Here is an 18,557-nt window from a genome sequence, read left to right as displayed (position 1 = left end):
TTGGGAGTGGACCACATCCACCCTGACTGAATTGGCCTTCAGCACTGGTTCTCCACTGGTAAGGTAACTCCCTTCTCTTCATGAGTCAGTGTATTTATGCCCGTATCTGTCATTTTCACTCCATGTATCTGAAGAAGTGGGGGTTTTACCCATGAAAGCTTATGCCCAAATAAATCTGTTTGTCTTTAAGGTGCCACGGACTCCTCATTGTTTTTGTGGCTACAGACTAACACAGCTACCCCCCGATACTCCTTTGCTCACTGCCCATCACTCTGCCCAGAGGCACCTGCTATCAGCCTGGACTCAGTTCAGCCTCGACTGTCCCTGGTGCTCTGATCTGGGAGCCCCCAGGCATCTCTGTTACCCCGACTCCCACCTATTTTGCTACTGAAATTTCCAACTCCGAGGCAGAAACTGAGGGAACATCTAGATCTGCCTGAGTGGCCAGGTCAGAGAGGGGTCAGGCTGCTTCAGGCAGCACCGACAAACACCCAGGAGACTGGGGCACCCCGGTCATAACCCACCCAGCTGCAGAGACTGCCCTGCACTGGGAGCACTGCAGCATCCTGGCTGAACGTCCAGCACAGGCACGCAGAGCGCGTGTGAGTCTCTGCCAAACCTCACTCCACAGGCTGGCCCATTTTCCAGCTGTGTTCCACATGGTCCCCAGCCCTGCCCCCCAGCCTTCGGGCTCAGGAGTCAAACCCCCAAAATCATGACTGACTTAAAAATCATGGGGTTTTTAAACATAACACTGTGTTGTTAAAACTGCCCTCCAGTTATAGAGCCATTAGGGAGAGCTGCCCAGGGCCGCCCACATGCCTGCATGATCATCCCAAAATCAGTTCAAAAAAAAACACACACAACACATTGTTGGTGGAGAGAAAAAACCAAACGTGAAAAACAGTGCAAAAAGCAATGCAGCAGTGCTTGCCTGAGTCTGCAGGCAGCCTGACACAACAGCTCTGAGAGGTGTGGACAGCTCATGTGTCTCAGTGAGGCATTAAATCAGGCGGCCAATGCTGATGATGATGTAACTGTCAACATTGGGAACTATTTCCCTGCATGACAGGAAAGGGAGGACCAAAGTGTGAAGAGCGACACGCTCCCTTCTGGAGACTTGTCTACATGGGAAAGTGACAGTGGTCTGCACTAAGGTGTGGATTCAAACCGCTCTAGTCTGTATGGCTGTGACGCCCACGCGGACGCTCGGATTTGGACAGGCACGCCATTCTTCAGTTCCGTTTGGTTTGGTTTGAAAGAGGGTTAAGATTAAGTGAAAACAGTCGCTCTTAGTCCGGAATCAGAGTGTCCACACGGGGAGTTACACTGGTATAACAGGTGCATCGGTTTAACGATAGTGGTGTAATTACACGGGTAAAATGCTTCCATGTGGACAAGCCTAACTTGACCTGTAATAACTTGGGTTTCCTGTCATAGCGCCCCCGGGTGCCTGGAGGTGGCATTTCAAGGGGTCTTCAACCCTTGTGCCTCTGCAGCCCATCTGCCTCTCCTCAGGTGTTGCGTGGCTCAGCCCTCCACCTAAAGCCCAAGCCCCGCCCGGGGTGCCCAGAACCCCAAATGAACGCCACCTTGAACAACCGTCCCAAATTAGCCAACAAAAGGTCCTTCGCTCCCTCCTGGGCTCTAGCCACATTTCTTCTTACTCTTATCAGCGCGCTGGCTCCCCAGGCTTTTCCCACTCCGAGTCCAAACGCTGATCATCCACCCCGCCAGGCTTCCTCTTCGGTTCCCTGCTCCTGGAGGCCCTGGCTCAGGGCCCCTCACTGGAGCCTTCCCTGCTCCCTGTGGCTCTCCAGGTCCCTGTTCCCTTTCTGGAACAGTGGCCCCAGGACAGCCTCCCTGGATCGTCCCCTTTCCCAGGGCCCACCACGGAGATTAGATCTATCCCCAGGGCTTTCCCCCCTCTGTCTCCCCTCTCCTGGGTCTGCTCCCTTCAGCGGAGATCCCTCAGCTCCTTACAAGGCCCAAGGTCTAGCTAGCTCTGCTCTCTCCAGCCAGGAGGCCATCAATTGATCACCCCACAGGTATGGCCCATGACTCTGTTTCTTCCTTGTCTAGCAGGTGACAGGGGTCCCCCCATCACAGACCCCCACCAGCAGGCAGCACCTGAACCTCCCTGCAGGCCGTGTCTAGGGGGTGATTCCCAGCTCAGCGAGGTGGCGCGTTACCAGTAGCAGCGTAGCCCAGGCAGCGGGAGTGGTGGCATGGGCCAGCGGACCCAGTACAAACCTGCCTGGACCCCTGGATGTACTCAGGGCGGCTCGCCTGGGCCATGGCTGCCCAAGTTACCAGGGCTACACTGCTGTTTTTAGCACACTAGCGAAACGAGGTGTGTGTACACGAGTGGGGAATCACCCCCAGTTCACAGTGTAGACATAGCGTATGGGCATATCTGCAGTAGTAGGATTTTATGTTTGTGTTTTATATAATTTAGAAAGAAGGCTGAAGAATAATAATGTGGCATGTATTAAATGTACTGGTGTATGATTTGATCATCTCCTGCCAGCCACCCTTTCGGAATAGCAGAAAGGAACGGCCTAATGGGCCATTGGTAGAGATACATCAGCCGGAATCTGTCTCTGTGCTGATTTCAAGGCAGTGACAGGCCTTTGGGGGTCACCAATTTGTTGCAGGTTTAGCATTTTAAAATAAGTAAAAGCATGTGGGGCTTGTTTTCTCTTGCATTGCAACTTGATGTTCCTGTTCAAGATGTTCTGTGTAAATCAGTTCTGTGTTGGGGGTGAGTGAGGAATGGGGGGTAAGAGGTAAGTGTGAAGGCCATCCCTGAGCCAGAGTACGAGGGAGGGACCGGAGACAGACACAAGGGCGCCAGGAGGCTGCAACACGCCCCTATTGAAATGCCAGAGGAGAGCAGACTGATGACTCTAAAGATGGGGCAGGCACCTACCAATGGGGACAAGAGAGCTGTGATCAAACCCAGCCTGGGGTAACTCCCGGAGAGACCTGATGGAAGAACAAGATAAAGGATGAGAAGGACAATTTAAGAAATCAAGCGCTCGTCAGCATGACGGTGCAAAACTCACGGGTCCCAGTGAAGGCAGATCACTATATAAACAGGGGCCTTGCCATGGAACGTTGGGTTCGTCCTGCCCAGACTTCCCCGGAGCATCGTGTCGCGACCGACAGAACCCAGCTCCTCCTACCCGTGATCAACCTCGCTGGCCACTAGGTTGATCCGGACTCTGGACTGGTAACTATAACATCGACTGAAGCCTGCGGGTCCAGCTCCCACACCCGGGCACTGCACACACCAAAAGGCAGCCCCTGCGGAACGTGCTCACAGCCTCAGTACAAAGCTGAGATTCCTGGATGTTAGGGGCCATTCTGACCATCCAGCCTGAGCTCCTGCACAGGCCAGGCCAGAGACCCCACCCAGGGGTCCTGCACTCACCCCCTCACAGGGACAGCTGGGCCCATAAGGGGTGTCAGGCCCCTGTCTACCTGCAACAGGCTTCTTTAAGGAGAACCAGCCCATCTCAGTTCACCTGTGAACAATTAACCAGCTGCTGGCTGGCAGCTACCTGGCTTACGAGCCCCTGGGCCTGGTACTAGATTACCGGAGCTCAGCTGGACGAGGGGCTCCTAGAGACTCTCTGGGAAGGGAGGTGGGGCGGGAGCTTCCCGAGAGCTGCAGGAGGCCCAGGCTGTGAGGAGCCGGGTGCTGCCAGGAGAAGGGCTGCAGCTGGCAGGAAGGACCCAGCTCCAGGGACGGGAACACGGTGGGGGTGCCTTGAGGGTGCGTCCAGGCCATGGCACTGCCGGACTTGGGGTAACTGATAGACTCAGAGGGCCTCGGCCTCCCTGCTGGGAAGCCTGGGTGAGGGGCTTTCTTGTGTCTCTGGGAACGTTGTTAATGAATTCAGCGCCTCGCAATGGGGGTGGCGCTGTTCGATACCAGGATTGGAAATGAAGGCAGGGCCCAGCTGCAAGGAGGCTTGGGGATGGCACCTGACATCTACACCCACTGACCGGGGGCGGAGCTAGAGCAGATCTCGTAGCCAGAGACCCCAACTCAGTGCTGGAGACTCCACCGTGTCCCCGGGGAAGCTGGTCCAACGTGTAGCGGGGTGACCACCTGCTCCAGCCTGGAAGGGGTTGGAAAAGCCCTGCAGAGGGCACCTGGCTGATTGGGGGAAGTGGCAGCAGCTGGGGCCATACCCCAAACTGAGCAACAGGGCAGTATAAGAAGGCCAGGGATGCCAGGAGCAAACAGTCTCTCTCTCGCTGTAGAGGGAGATGGTCCTGGCTGCAGGGAGCTGGACCCAGGGTACCTGAGTGGAGCAGGGCTGGGGGAAGGCAGAGGAGCTGGGGAGCTCCAGCCTGGAAAGCCCCAGGCTGCGGCCTAGCGTTGGGCCAACAGGTACTGGGGGTTGCAGGGGGCAGCCCAGGGCTAGGCCAAGGCAGCAGCTCCAGACCCATTTGCCTGTGATGAGTGGCTGATACTGCAGCCTGCCCCAGTGAACAGGGGCTAGATGGAGACTGGGCAGTAGCCAAAACTGAGGCAAAGTGAGGCTAGTGGGTGGGGGTCCCCCAGGGAAGAGAGACCCAGATTGGTGGGTGTGACAGTGTACTCCATAAGGCTTTATGGGGTGCGGGTGCTCATAAATGTACATATGATATAACTGGAATAGGGTTTTGCTGCATATGCCATGTAACATATCTATGTAAAGGTTATGTTCATCCTAGTTGTATGTAGGCACCATTTGTGTGCTCAAAGTTATGAACATTGGCTGTATAATTGCTTGATTTCTAAGTAGCCTTAGTTAAAACATTTGGTCACTCCTTGGGAGAGGAATGTGCTCAATCAGGAAGCATTTAATAGACAAAAGAGCTTGGACAACTCCAATCCACATAAGAAGTCTACGTGAGGACATTCAAGGTAGCATGTGAGTAATGGCTGCTCCCTGCAAGTCCTGAGTCATGCATGGGCAGGTGACTTGCCCATGTGATTCCAGAATGCTCCCTTTTACAGGCTAATCTCCTTTTAGCCTGGGTCCAGCAATCACACACACACACCCCCTGTAGTTACTGTCCTTTGTTCCAGTTTCCTTTAAGTATCCTGGGTGCGGGGGTGGAGAGGCTCCTTCTTTAGCCAGCTGAAGACCCCATGGAGGGGTCTCCCAGGGATTTAAATAGACTCTCTCTTGTGGGTGGAGACCCCCCTCCTCACCCTGTGTAGAATACAGTCACAAAATGGAGGGACTTTGCTACAAACTGAAGCTCTGAACAAAGGACTGAATGACCCATCCCAGCAGGAGATGTACTCTAGAGACTTGATTTGAACCTGCAGTTTATTCCATCACTGCTACAAGCCTGAATCAAGAACTTTGCCATCACTTTATGGAATTGATTTCATTTAACCAATTCTAGCTCTCATCTGTATCTTTTTCCTTTTATGAATAAACCTTTAGATTTTAGATTCTAAAGGATTGGCAACAGCGTGATTTGTGGCTAAGATCTGACTTGTATATTGACCTGGGTCTGGGGCTTGGTTCTTTGGGACCGAGAGAATCTTTTTTCTTTTACTAGGGTGTTGGTTTTCATAACCATTCATCCCCAGGACGAGTGGACTGGTGGTGATACTGGGAAACTGGAGTGTCTAAGGGAATTGCTTGTGACTTGTGGTTAGCCAGTGGGGTGAGACCCAGAGTCCTCTGTGTCTGGCTGGTTTGGTTTGCCTTAGAGGTGGAAAAACCCCAGCCTAGGGCTGTGACTGCCCTGTTTAAGCGATTGGTCCTGAATTGGCATCTCAGTTGGGTCCCGCCAGAGCCGCATCGTTACACATGTGTGTTCACAGACACCACCCGGAAATGGGGCCCGTTTCCCTGCGCTGCGCTGAGCCATGCTGCTGTTCATACACCTTCCCAGAGCCGCCCCAAGCAGCTCTCGGTTCCCCAGGAGGCCGTCACCGCTGCCTTCGGCAGTCAATTGTCGCACCGCAACAGCCGCAGAACTTTGGACTCCAGCGTTACATCTGGGCCTCGGAGCCCAGCGAGGAGCGAACCTGAGGAGCCTCTGCACCAAAGTGCTCCCAGCCAGGCCTGGGCCTGGTTCCATCGCTTCACGCTGACTCCGCCGATGCTCTGGGCATCAGGGGTACCCAGAGCGCGACAGTCCTGGCCTCACGTTCTGGCTGAAGTTGCACATCACTGCCCGGATCACACGGCCCTTTTCACTTCCTCTTCCTGGGAAATTAAACTTAAGCAAACAACGTGTCTATTTCTTGGAAGTGCTAATCAGTAAACACCCAGCACCCATCCCAGCCCCGCCTGTGTCAACGGCTATAAGTAGGGGCCTGACTGGGATCCCCAGACACCAGTACCTGGAGATTCCTCTGGCACCTGTGGGCAGCCTCCACTCCCAGAGACGATGGGGAAAACGGGCTTCTCCCTGATCCTCGCCTTGGGTCTTGTGACCCTCAGCACCTCTTCAGAGAGAAAGGTATTGGGCAGGGCGAGGGGCCGAGGGGGCTGGGCGCTGGCTCTGGGGTGTCTCAGGCTGGGCAGGGCGAGGGGCCGAGGGGGCTGGGCGCTGGCTCTGGGGTGTCTCAGGCTGGGCAGGGTGAGGGGCCGAGGGGGCTGGGCGCTGGCTCTGGGGTCTCTCAGGCTGGGCAGGGCGAGGGGCCGAGGGGGCTGGGCGCTGGCTCTGGGGTCTCTCAGGCTGGGCAGGGCGAGGGGCCGAGGGGGCTGGGCGCTGGCTCCGGGGTGTCTCAGGGTGAGGGGCCGAGGGGGCTGGGCGCTGGCTCTGGGGTGTCTCAGGCCGGGCCGGGAGGGCCGAGGGCTGGGCGCTGGCTCTGGGGTGTTTCAGGCTGGGCAGGGCGAGGGGCCGAGGGGGCTGGGCGCTGGCTCTGGGGTGTCTCAGGCTGGGCAGGGCGAGGGGCCGAGGGGGCTGGGCGCTGGCTCTGGGGTGTCTCAGGCCGGGCAGGGCGAGGGGCTGAGGGGGCTGGGTGCTGGCTCTGGGGTGTCTCAGGCTGGGGCAGGACGAGGGGCCGAGGGGGCTGGGCGCTGGCTCTGGGGTGTCTCAGGCCGGGCAGGTTGAGGGGTGGAGGGGGCTGGGCGCTGGCTCTGGGGTGTCTCAGGCCGGGCAGGGTGAGGGGCGGAGGGGGCTGGGCGCTGGCTCTGGGGTGTCTCAGGCCGGGCAGGGTGAGGGGCCGAGACGCTCCCCTCGGTGTGTGTGGGAAGGGGAAGGTGGGGTGGAGAGAGGAAGGGGTGAGGAGAGAGAACGCAGAGCCCCCGCCCAGCAGCCGAAGGAGGCTGGGTGCTGTAGTTGGGAGGATTTTATTTCACTTTTCACTTTGAAGTTGCAGCGTGAGACAATCACAGATAGAAATGGGGGGGGGTCCCTCAATCGCCAGGAGTCAGAGCACAGACCCCCTTTGTCACTGGTCGTCTTCCGCTGTGTGGGGTCTGTCCTGCATTTAGGGCTCTCGGGGTCACGGCCTCAGCTGAGGTCTGACCCGCCTGACTCCACCATGCCCCTCCTGCTGACCCCCCCCCCCCACCTTTCAGTGCCTCCTGTCTGGAGCCTGGCAGAATGACCTGGGCTCTAACATGACCATCTCTGCCGTGAACGAGGCCGGGCAGTTCTCTGGGTCGTACCTCACAGCGGTGTCAGCCACAGGAAAGCCGATCCGTGTGTCACCCATAAATGGATCCCAGCACGTCGACAACCTGGAGCAGCCGACCTTCGGGTTCACCGTTAAGTGGAGCTTCTCAGGTACGTGGCACAACGGCTTTGGGGACCAGCGGGGGTGGGGTTGTGGGGAGAGGAATTCGGTGCTCGATGGATAGGCTGAAATCCCCCCAGCTCCACCCTGGGCAGTGTCTGGCGCCCCCCACCTGAATGTTAAAGGAACTTGGTAGGGCTGCCAAGTCCAGCACAGGAAAGTGAGGGGAAGCCAGAACTACAGCTGCCCCGTGTATGTGCCTCCTGGGCCCGTCTGCATGACGCCGGCCCAGCCCAGGGGTTCATTCCGTGCTCAGAGAATGGGGCAGCTCGTCAGTTTCCCTTTTCAGTCTCCTTAGGGTGACCAGGTGTCCGCGTTTCGACCGGAACACCTGGTCAGAAAGAGATCCTGGCAGCTGTTGACTCTCCGGTTGGCGGTGCTGCGCAGCAGGGCTGGCAGGTTCCTTGCTAGCCTCCACACCACACGGCCCCCAGGAAGCAGCCGGCACGTCCTCCCCTCCAGCTCCTACGTGTAGGGGCAGCCAGGGGGCTCCGCACACTGCCCCTGCTCCAAGGGCCGCCCCCACAGCTCCCATTGGCCAGGATCTGCGGCCAAGGGGAGCTAAAGGAGCAGCGCCTGTGGATGGGTTCTTGTTCAGGCTTGCAGCAGTGCTGGAGTAAACTGCAGGTTCAGATTATCAGGACCAATTGCTCAAACAGGGCAGTCACAAATCTAAAATAAAGGTTTAAAGAAAAAAAGAAGAGGTAGAAGAGAGAATTGGATTGGTTAAATGGAATCAATTACATACAGTAATGGTTAAGTTCTTAGTTCAGGCTTGCAGCATGGAATAAACTGCAGGCAGGTTTTAATGAATGCATCCATCCTGGGGGATGGGTCCTCAGTCCCTAGTGTAGAGCTTCAGTTTTTAAAAGTCCCTCCTCCAGAGGTCAAGCAGGATTGAAGAGACAAGATGGAGATGAGCATTGGGCCTTATATAGACTTTTCCAGGTTTAAAATGGAGCCTAGAGTCACATGGGCCAGTCCCTGCATACTTTGCTGAGTCACAAGTGGGCCATCAATCAGCTATGGGATAACATCAGCTTGTCTGGGACACTTCCCAGAGGCAGAGCAGAATTACAAACTATAGACATTACAAAATGATACAGACAGACAAATTATAACCAGCAACCCATAATCTGGTCTTAGACACCCACCTTTGACCCCCCCCTTTATCTAAGACGGTGCCACTGCAGGACTTGGTTGCAACCCATGTTCTATATGGTCCCAATTTATATCAATAACATGCAGAAGGGATGACAAAACATCGCTGACTGCATCCTGGTTTATAATATGAAATAATTGAAACTCAAACTCAAACTTGGTTAGCTTTTTGCAGCATGGTGGTTCCTGTATGTTTCATGTGATTTTGCCAAGTGAAGAAAACAGAGCTACTTTATCCCACCAGCTTATCCATACCAGAACCCAAATAACATTACACAAATGTAGTGTAATGAGATGTTGTTCATATAAGGAATCTTGGAATATAGCCATTTAAGCAATAAGGTGGTGCCTGTGCCTTTCCTCTCATACAGCACAGCAGGTCTGTCTGGAATGTTTTTTCCCTGAAAGTTCCCCAACACTGTTTGCATGCATAACTGTGAAACATCAAGTATAGCAAGGCCTTTAACATAAAGTGTGTTTTCATGTATTCCTTTCAACATGTTCAAGGGGTTACAAAAATAGCATTAGCAATAACAATTCATTGCAAGTGTCCATTTTTAATCATGTTTTGTGTCACCACACCCTTAGCTCAGCTCAATACCATTTGGGCATTTTATTTTTAACCTGTGGCTTCCTTTGCAAAAAAAAGTCTTCTTCTTTCCTTCTGGATTAAACCTGATTTCTCTTGCTTAACAGAATTCACTGGCTATGATTCCAAGGACTTTTGTCTCACAGAGATACCACACACACCAAAAAGTCTGAGGGTGAGAGCTGGCTTGCTCTCCCCTGCCTCTTAGCATGGAGACTGCCCCCCCAGCATTGTCTCCCCCCCCCCAAGCAAGCTACACACAGCCAGGTGGGTGGTTATAGCTGCTCAACTTCTCAAACAGCTCTACTCCACCTGAGACCCTTCAAAGCTGCCCCACACTGGATCTTTCAAAGGAAAGTCAGTGGATCTGTTACTGAACTTTTGATTATTAAACTTACTTTACACCCTTCCAGTGCAGTAAAACTGCTTGCACAGGCTACATAGGGATTCCTTTCCTAGGTGCCTGGGCTTGCTCCTCTACAACACTCCTGAGCAACCACAGCCAGCCACCACTTCCACTCACTTACACTTAGACTCACTCAGGGCCCCCCCACAGGATTTCTACACAATCCAGGTCAGCAGCAGTTCCCCTTCCTGGGCCATGAACAAGTTCAGGATTTTTTCCTTCTTGCTACAAGTTGTCAAACTGTCAGTAGGTAACACACTTAAATCACCGTTGCTGCCTTTTCAACCACACATTAGCAACAACAAACTACAAGCACCAGAACTGTCTCTCTCTGGGGATTTTGCTAAGACACTAACTGGATGCAACTAGTCACAGTGCCATTCTCCCCCAGCAGACACAAACTGGACTATTCCCTTCTCCTTGCATCTGAAGAAGTGGGTATTCACCCACAGCTCATGCTGCATGTCGTCTCTTAGTCTATAAGGTGCCACAGTTGCTTTTACTTTTACAGATCCAGACTACTACGCTACACCCCTACCCCTCTGATAAAGAGAACCCTCCCTCAACCATCACAGGCTGACAGGCCCCTTCTGTTTGCCACCACACAGAAGAAGAGGAGACACATTCTCTCCTTCCCCACACACACAGCTTGATCTCATTTTTCCCTTGTCCCAGCACACAGGGCTGTTCACAGACAACTGCTTGGAGACCGAGGTAGCTCTTTCATGGCAAAGTCAATACCCTGACAGAGACAGCACATTCCCCTCTCTCCTTCAAAACTGCTGATTAGACAAAGCCATCAGCTCACAAGGCTGCCTAGGCTCCCCAAACTTTCCCTACCAGGCACATTGCCCTCTTTCACTACACTGAGCTACTTTTAGCAAATTTCACGTTTACTTCTACAAGCTGCACTAGCCAACAATTTACCCTCTCCTTCCTCAGTTAGGGATTTAACCTGACAGTTTCTGCGTTTTCTTCCTTGCTTTTTGACTTCCAGCGTCCCTACACGCTTTTTCTTCTCTCTTAGCAGCCTCTCTCTCTCTCTCTCTCTCTCTCTCTCTCTCTCTCCTCTCAGCTGCCAAGACTTGCTTCTCTTCCATCCGATTTTTTGCAGTTCTTGCTCATAATCAAAAACTGCAGGCTGTCTCAAAGCTTGCAGTTTCCTTGCTTTTCCTGATATCCAAGCGACTACGCGCCCACTGACAGAGCGATTCTGGCGGGACCCAACCACCACAGTGCACTCGTCCCTGGGGATAAATGGTTATGAAAACCAACACCCCAATAAAAGAAAAGGTGATCTTACACAACACATCTGTGTGTTGCCAATCCTTTTCTAAAAAAAAAAAAGGTTTTTTTACAAAGAAAAAAGGTAGAGAAGAGAGGTAGAATTCAGTCCTAGTGTAGAGCTTCAGTTTGTAGCAAAAGTCCTCCAGAGTGGCCAGTCCCTGCATACTTTGCTGAGTCACAAGGCGTGTCCCCTTTAATGGGCCATCAATCCAGCTATGCCGGGATAACATCAGCGGACCTTGGTTGCAACCCATGTTCTATATGGTCCCAATTTATATCAATAACGTCACAATGGGGCAGTGCTCAGAGCTGCCTGGCTGCGCCTCTGCCCCACCTCTGATCCCCCCCCACCCTCCAAACCCCTCAGTCCCAGCCCAGAGCACCCTCCTGTACCCCAAACCCCTCATCCCTGGCCCCAGATCAGAGCCTGCACCCCCAGCCAGAGCCCTCACTCCCCCCATGCCCCTACCCCAGCCCTGATCCCCCTCTCACCCTCTAAACCCCTCAATCCCATCCTGGAGCACCCTCCTGTACCCCAAACCCTTCATCCCTGGCCCCAGATCAGAGCCTGCACCCCCAGCCAGAGCCCTCACTACCCCCATGCCCCTACCCCAGCCCTAAACCCCCTCCCACCCTCTGAACCTCTCAATCCCATCCTGGAGCACCCTTCTGCACCCCAAACCCTTCATCCCTGGCCCCAGATCAGAGCCTGCACCTCCAGCCAGAGTCCTCACTCCCCCATGCCCCAACCCCCTGCCCCAGCCCTAGCCCTGATCCCCCTCTCACCCTCCGAACCCCTCAGTCCCAGCCCAGAGCACCCTCCTGCACCCCAAACCCTTCATCCCTGGCCCCAGATCAGAACCCGCACCTCCAGCCAGAGCTCTCACCCCACCAACTCCCTGCCTGAGCCCAGAGCCCCCTCATGCACCCAAAACCCCTAATTTCTGATCCCACCCTGGAATCCCTCCCACCAGCCCAGAGCCCGTATTCCCTCCCACACCCCAACCCCCTGCCTCAGCCCAAAGCCCCCTCCCATACTCCAAATTCCTCGGCTCCACCCCCCAGCCTGGAGCCCCCTCCTACACCCCAAATCCCTCATCCCAGATCCCGCACCCCCAGCTGAAGCCCTCATCCCCTCCCACACCCCAGCCCCCTGCCCAGCCCAGTGGAAATGAGCGAGTGAGTGAGGGTGGGGAGAGAGAAGGAGGGGGGATGGAGCGAGGAGGGGCAGGGCAGGGCAGGGGTAGGGGCAGGGCAAGGGGGTTCGGTTTTGTGCAAGTCAGAAGTTGGCAATCCTAATTCTCCTCTTTCCATCCGCGGCCCTGCCTTATTCCCTGCTCGCTGTCCGAGCCCGGCACTGCACATACACTCACTCACTGCCACACGGGCGTTTCCAGGGCGCTTGGCGCCCCGGTGTCGCAGCCTGTCAGAGACGTTAATGCTTGTCCTGCACCCTGGCGGGAGGACAATGGCCTTATCCCCGCGACAGGTGGGGAACTGAGGCACAGAGATTAAGGCCCAAATTTGCAGAACTCCCCAGGAATTGGGGTGCCTCAATGGCTGGGTGCCCAGTGTAGGACACACAGGGCCTGGTTGGTCAGACGTCCTGAGCACCTGCAGCTCCCACTCACCACGTGCAGCTGTGAGCTCCCGGCACATCTGCACACCGCGCCCGGGGACCCGCTGGGGGCCCAGACATGAGGAACGCACAGTGAGTGGCTGCATGATCTGGGGCACTCAGCTATCTCCCCGGGGCCCAACCTCCAAACTGAGTGTGACAATATTGGAACGATCAATTCAATGCACTGTTGCATCTCCCCCCACACGCCCCCAAATCCTCTGCCCCCCGGACGGGTCTGTCTAGCTGGGTCTGCAGCCACGTGGACTCTTTCCAGGAAGTGTCCACTGTCGCCCTAGCACGAGCTCAGCTCCAGCAAAGGGAGCACAAGTGCCAGCTGCATCCAACCTGCTCCAAGTGAGTCTGACCCATGCAGCGGTGAAACCCCAGGGCTGGTGTGCACCAGGCGCTTCCCTGGAAATGGTTTGTGTAGCCAAGACCTGTGAGGTCAGAGCTCCTGGGGTCCATCCTGGGCACTGCCAGTGACTCACTGGGGCCTTGGCTGGTCACTTCTCTTCTGCACGCGATCACTGTCCAGACCCACCTCCCGTGGTGCCTGGGACGTGCTTGTGAGAGAGGTGCAGGAGTGTGAGATTGTCACATGACTGGCACTCAGCGCAATCCCTCTCCTACCCTGTGCTCCTGGGCACCGTCCAGGGACAAGGGGGCTCTGAGGGTCTCGGGCTGAGTGTTGCTGACGTTCGCTCTAACTCCTGTTTGATTCCCTGGCAGACTCAACGACCGTCTTTGTGGGCCAGTGCTTCGTGGATGATCACGGGGAGGAAACTCTGCAGACCATGTGGCTGCTGCGACAGAAGGCCAAATCTGCAGAGGATAACTGGAGTGCAACCATGTGAGTGACTGGGAATCCTCATTCCCCAGGGAGCAGAGAGGTCTCTGGTGGTCTGGGCTCCCCATCCCAGCCTGTGTGGAGGAGACTCATGTGATGGGGTGGGGAACAGTCCTGTGGCCAGAGGAGACAGGCACTGGTCTGCAGTGGGGCAGCAGAGCATCTTCCCCAGATGCTCCTGCACTGAGCACTGTGAGCTCCTCCCTGCCAGGGAGGAGGAGGAGAGAACACAGTGACAGGACCATCAGAAAAGCCCCAGAAGTCCTAAGCCTCCTGTAAGCATTTGGAGCAAGAGGCAGTGAATTGAGTCTGTCAACGCGGGAGCACAGCCTGCACTGGGATGCAGGAGCAAGGCCTCTGTATGGGGAGCGGCTTCAGCACCAAAACTGTCCCCAAGCCAGGCCCCTGAAGAGGCTGCGAGTCTCGCAGAATCCTGGACATGTAGGGCTGGAAGGGACCTCGAGAGGCCACCTACTCCGTCCTGCCAGGCTGCAGCAGGACCGTTGTCAAGGTGTCACCTCCACTCTGAACTTCACGGTACAGATGTGGGAACCTGCACGAGATAACCCCTAAGCTTATTTACCAGCTTAGATCTAGTTGCTGCCACCACCAAATGGTTTAAACAAACGTTTATGGGAGAGTCATTTGAAAACTCTGTCTTCTCCCCAAATATTTCCCCAGTCTTTATCCCCCTTTTCCTGGCAGGATTGAGACTGATTCACCTCCCACCAATTCCTGGTGAGCTCAGATCCAAAAAACCCTTGGATCTTAAAACAAGGAAAAATCAATCAGGTTCTTTAAGAGAAGACTTTTAATGAAAGGAAAAGGGTGAAAGGAATACCTCTGTGAGATTAGCATGCAAGCTACTCTCACAGACAACAGATTCAAAACATAGAGGATGCCCCTCTGGGCAAAAACCTTAGTTACACAAAGACGCACAATTTGATTCTCCCTCTTATGCAAAATGAAGTCACAAAAGCAAATAAACATAATCGAATACATTCCTGCTCTAAACACTTACTACTTTTAAGAAATGTTAGAGGCTGATTCCTGGATCCTTCACTCCGGCACAAGCTTTTCTGAACAGACAAAGACTGATTTCCCTCCTCCCTCTTTGAAAACATCTTGTGCCCCCCATTGGTTCCTCTGGTCAGGTGTCAGCTAGGTTATGTGAACTTCTTAACCCTTTAACAGGTAAAGAGGAATTAACCCTTAACTGTCTGTTTATGACACGCCCCCCCAAATCATAGACAGTGCTAGACCACACTGGCTGTGATTTTTTTCCTAGAACTTTAGGAGAAACAGACTAATAAAACACATGCACCTTTATATATACTACTAATTTATATAAAACTAACCAGATTTTTCATATTTCAAGGACGATTTAAGCAGTTGATTCTGGGAAACTTTCACGGGAGAGTGCATCAGCCACTTTGTTAGAAGCTCCTGAAATGTGTTATATTTCAAAATCAAAATCTTGGAGAGCTAAACTCCACCGAAGAAGTTTTTGTTATTTCCGTTGGTGGTATGAAGCCACTTTCGCGCAGCATGGTCGGTTTGTAGCTGGAAACGCCGTCCCCAAATGTATGGGCGTAGCTTTTCCAGCGCGTACACAATGGCGTAGCATTCCCTTTCGCTGATCGACCAGTGGCTTTCTCTCTCAGACAGTTTCTTGCTGAGAAACATGACAGGATGGAATTCTTGATCCGATCCTTCCTGCATTAAAACTGTTCCCACACCACGCTCGGACGCATCTGTGGTTACTAGGAAGGGTTTGTCAAAGTCTGGGGCCCTTAGCACAGGGTCAGACATGAGTGTCGCCTTCAGCTGGCTACAGGCCTTCTGACACTCATCAGTCCACTGAACTGCATGTGGCTGTGTCTGTCTGGTCAGGTCTGTCAGTGGGGCAGCGATTTGGCTGTAGTGTGGTACAAATCGCCTGTAATAGCCGGCCAGGCCTAAGAAGGATTGGACCTTGGGACAGGCCACTGTTGGATAGCATCCACCTTGGCCTGTAGGGGGTTTATAGTTCCTTGACTCACCTGATGTCCAAGGTTCGTCACTCTGTTTTGTCCTATTTGACGCTTTTTAGCCTTAACAGTTAGTCCTGCCTGCCTGATGCGCTCAAAGACTTTTTCCAGGTGCTCCAGGTGTTCTGCCCATGAATCAGAAAAAATGGCCGCATCATCGAGGTAGGCAACTGCAGATTCTCCCATAAACGTTTGTTTAAACCATTTGGTGGTGACAGCAACTAGATCTAAGCAGGTAAATAAGCTTAGGGGTTATCTCATGCAGGTCCCCACATCTGTACCCTAAAGTTGTACAGGATGGAATTCTTGATCCGGTCCTTCCTGCATCCGGTCCAGAGTGGGGGGTGACACCGTCTTTGAAAACATCTTGTCCTTCCATTGGTTCCTCTGGTCAGGTGTCAGCTAGGCTAGGTGAACTTCTTAACCCTTTACAGGTAAAAGAGGAATTAACCCTTAACTGTCTGTTTATGACAACCATACAAACCTAGAGCGTCCCAGACAGGGAGTGTCCCACCTGTTGGCTACAGACCTCCAGGGATGGGCCCTGCACACGCTCCTTGGAACAGTATTGCCCTACCCTGATCTGTGGAAAGCTTTTCCTCAGATCTAACCGAACTCCCCCTTGCTGCAGAGTGAGCCCATTGCTTCATGTCCCACCTTCAGCGGACGTGGAGAACAACTGATCCCCATCCTCTTTCTCACAGCCCTTAACGTACCTGAGGACTGTGATCAGCTCCCCGCTAAGTTTTCTTGTCTCAAAACTAAACATGCCCAGTTGTTGTTTTTTTACTTTTCCTCCCAGGTCAGGTTTTCTAAACCTTTGATCATTTTTGTTGCTCTCCTCTGGACTCTCTCCAAATTGTCCTCAACTTTCCTAAAGTGCAGCACCCAGACCTGGCCCAGTCCTCCAGCTGAGGCCTCCCCGGCACTGAGGAGAGCGGGACAGTCACCTCCTGTGTTGTAAATACGACGCTCCTGTTAACACAGCCCTCAATTATATCAGCCTTTTTCCCCAGCTGCATCACGCTGTTGGCTCATGTTCGGTTTGTGATCCAGTACAACCCCCGGCTCGCTTTCAGCAGTGCTGTCTCCTAGCCAGATAATCCCCACTTTGCACTTGTCTTCTCTGAATTTCATCCAGGTGAACTCAGACCAATTGCCCAATTTCTCAAGGTCGCTCTGGATTCTAATCCTGCCCCCCAAGTGCTCCCAGCCCCTCCAGCCGAGTGTGTCCCCCACATTGTATAAGCCCACTCGCCACGCCATTGTCCAAGTCATCAATGAAAACATTGACTAGCACCGGCCCCAGGACTGACCCCTGGGGAGGGGGCCCAGGCCTCTGGTGCTGCTTCGTGCCCCTCCCTGCTGCAAGATCGCTCCTGCCTGGGGAGCCTGTTTGTGCTCAGCCCTCCTCAGAGCACAGGCTGGCACCCAGCATGTGAGCAGCCAGGCGGGGGCTACAGCGGGGCTGGGGGCACCTCCCGGGGCACCAAGGGGAGCTGTGAGCGGGTGGCTGCTGGCAGGTCCCTGCCCCCAGTAGCTCTGCTGAGCACCACGGGGATGTGCAGCCTGTGGAGCCCCTGGGTGCTGCTGGGTGGCTCTGAGGCCGTGCCAGTGCGGGGTGCCCACAGCCACGCTGCCTCCCTGGGCCGGGTGCCCCCCTGGGGTGGAGCCTGGAGGAGGGGCGTTCCCCAGACAGCGGTGCTCAGCACCCGGGCCGGGCGCCCTGGGGATGGGGTGTCCCTCTCTGGCCTTCTCTCCTCAGGGGGATGCAGATTGTGCCCCTGCCTCCTTCCCCCTCCGTGCATGGGGCAGCCCCGAGCGCAGGCCCGTGCTGGGCCAGTAACCTCAGCTCTGTGCTTCCCCGCAGGGTCGGCACAAACGTTTTCACCCGGATCAAGGGGCAGAACGTGGGTGAATCCATGAGGAGTGACCAGGAACCAGTGATCCCAGCAGCAGCGTAACCCCACTCTGCAGCCCCAGAGCTCCTGGCGCCCCCCAGAATTGTTCAGGGCTCTTTCGAGAGCGTCTCGCCTGGTGTCAGGGCTGTTTGCTGAGCTGCAGAGGCGCCGTCTCTGTCTCCATCTCCACTCGCTCTCCGGTCCCGTCCCCCCCGAGAATCACTGCCTGTGGCCCCCACCCTGCAGTTTAGTTCCTTTCCCAGTAAAGTTCTAGCGTGGGAGACGCTCTCTTCCTTTCTGCTTCTCCTTTATCTCCAGGTCTTTCCGTTCCAATAGTCTCGGGTGCTCTCTCTCCTTTTCTGCAACCTGCAGCCTAACTTTGCAATGGCTTCACTGCTGTCAATCATTTTCCTGCTTTTCTGTCCCTACTTCCCTTTCCCAAAATGAGCAATCGGAAAATAACAATCTCCTCCTGACCGTCCTTTAAATCTTTACACTGGTGTACGAAGTGCAAATCTTGCTCATACAACAAGCAGCGTATTTCACCCTGCTCGCTGCGCCTCTGTGACAGGGTCTGCGGGTCCACTGGGCCCCCTGAACTCTCTCTCACCTGGGCTCTCTCACAAGGCCTTGCTAGTGACCAGCAGCAAACCCCTCCAGGCACTGTGATCACTCAGCACCACCGCGTGTGGAGCCCCACACCCAGCTCTGTCGCGTGAATGCTCCCAGAGCCGCTCATGAATCACCCAGAGAAAGGCACGAGAACCAAGAACTTTGCCATCACTGTATGTAATTGATTCCGTTTAAACAATTCTAGCTCTCATCTCTGTTTATTTCTTTTTATGAATAAACCTTTAGATTTTAGATTGGCCACAGTGTGATTTGTGGGTAAGAGCTGATTTGCATATTGGGTCTGGGGCTTGGTCCTTTGGGATTAGGAGAAT

General features: G+C 54.4%; 1 protein-coding gene across 1 annotated transcript; it reads left to right on the top strand.

Moving 5' to 3' along the window:
- Positions 1 to 6,344: 6,344 nt before the first annotated feature.
- On the top strand, positions 6,345 to 18,477 carry LOC120407673 (avidin-like). Its single transcript, XM_039543509.1, has 4 exons — positions 6,345 to 6,486; positions 7,554 to 7,761; positions 13,565 to 13,685; positions 17,583 to 18,477. The coding sequence occupies exons 1-4, from the start codon at positions 6,415 to 6,417 to the stop codon at positions 17,674 to 17,676; spliced, it is 495 nt and encodes a 164-aa protein (XP_039399443.1). The 5' UTR covers positions 6,345 to 6,414; the 3' UTR covers positions 17,677 to 18,477.
- The last annotated feature ends 80 nt before the right edge of the window (positions 18,478 to 18,557 follow it).

This window comes from Mauremys reevesii, linkage group 6 (assembly GCF_016161935.1).
Source record: "Mauremys reevesii isolate NIE-2019 linkage group 6, ASM1616193v1, whole genome shotgun sequence".
NCBI classification, from domain to species: Eukaryota; Metazoa; Chordata; order Testudines; family Geoemydidae; genus Mauremys; species Mauremys reevesii.
This window is presented reverse-complemented; position numbering and strand designations above follow the sequence as displayed.

Excerpts from the sequence above, each read along its gene's own strand:
- LOC120407673 (XM_039543509.1), top strand. The coding sequence starts at position 6,415 with ATGGGGAAAACGGGCTTCTCCCTGATCCTCGCCTTGGGTCTTGTGACC. Across the intron at positions 7,762-13,564 it reads CGTTAAGTGGAGCTTCTCAG|ACTCAACGACCGTCTTTGTG; the intron begins GTACGTGGCACA and ends ATTCCCTGGCAG. Across the intron at positions 13,686-17,582 it reads GATAACTGGAGTGCAACCAT|GGTCGGCACAAACGTTTTCA; the intron begins GTGAGTGACTGG and ends GCTTCCCCGCAG.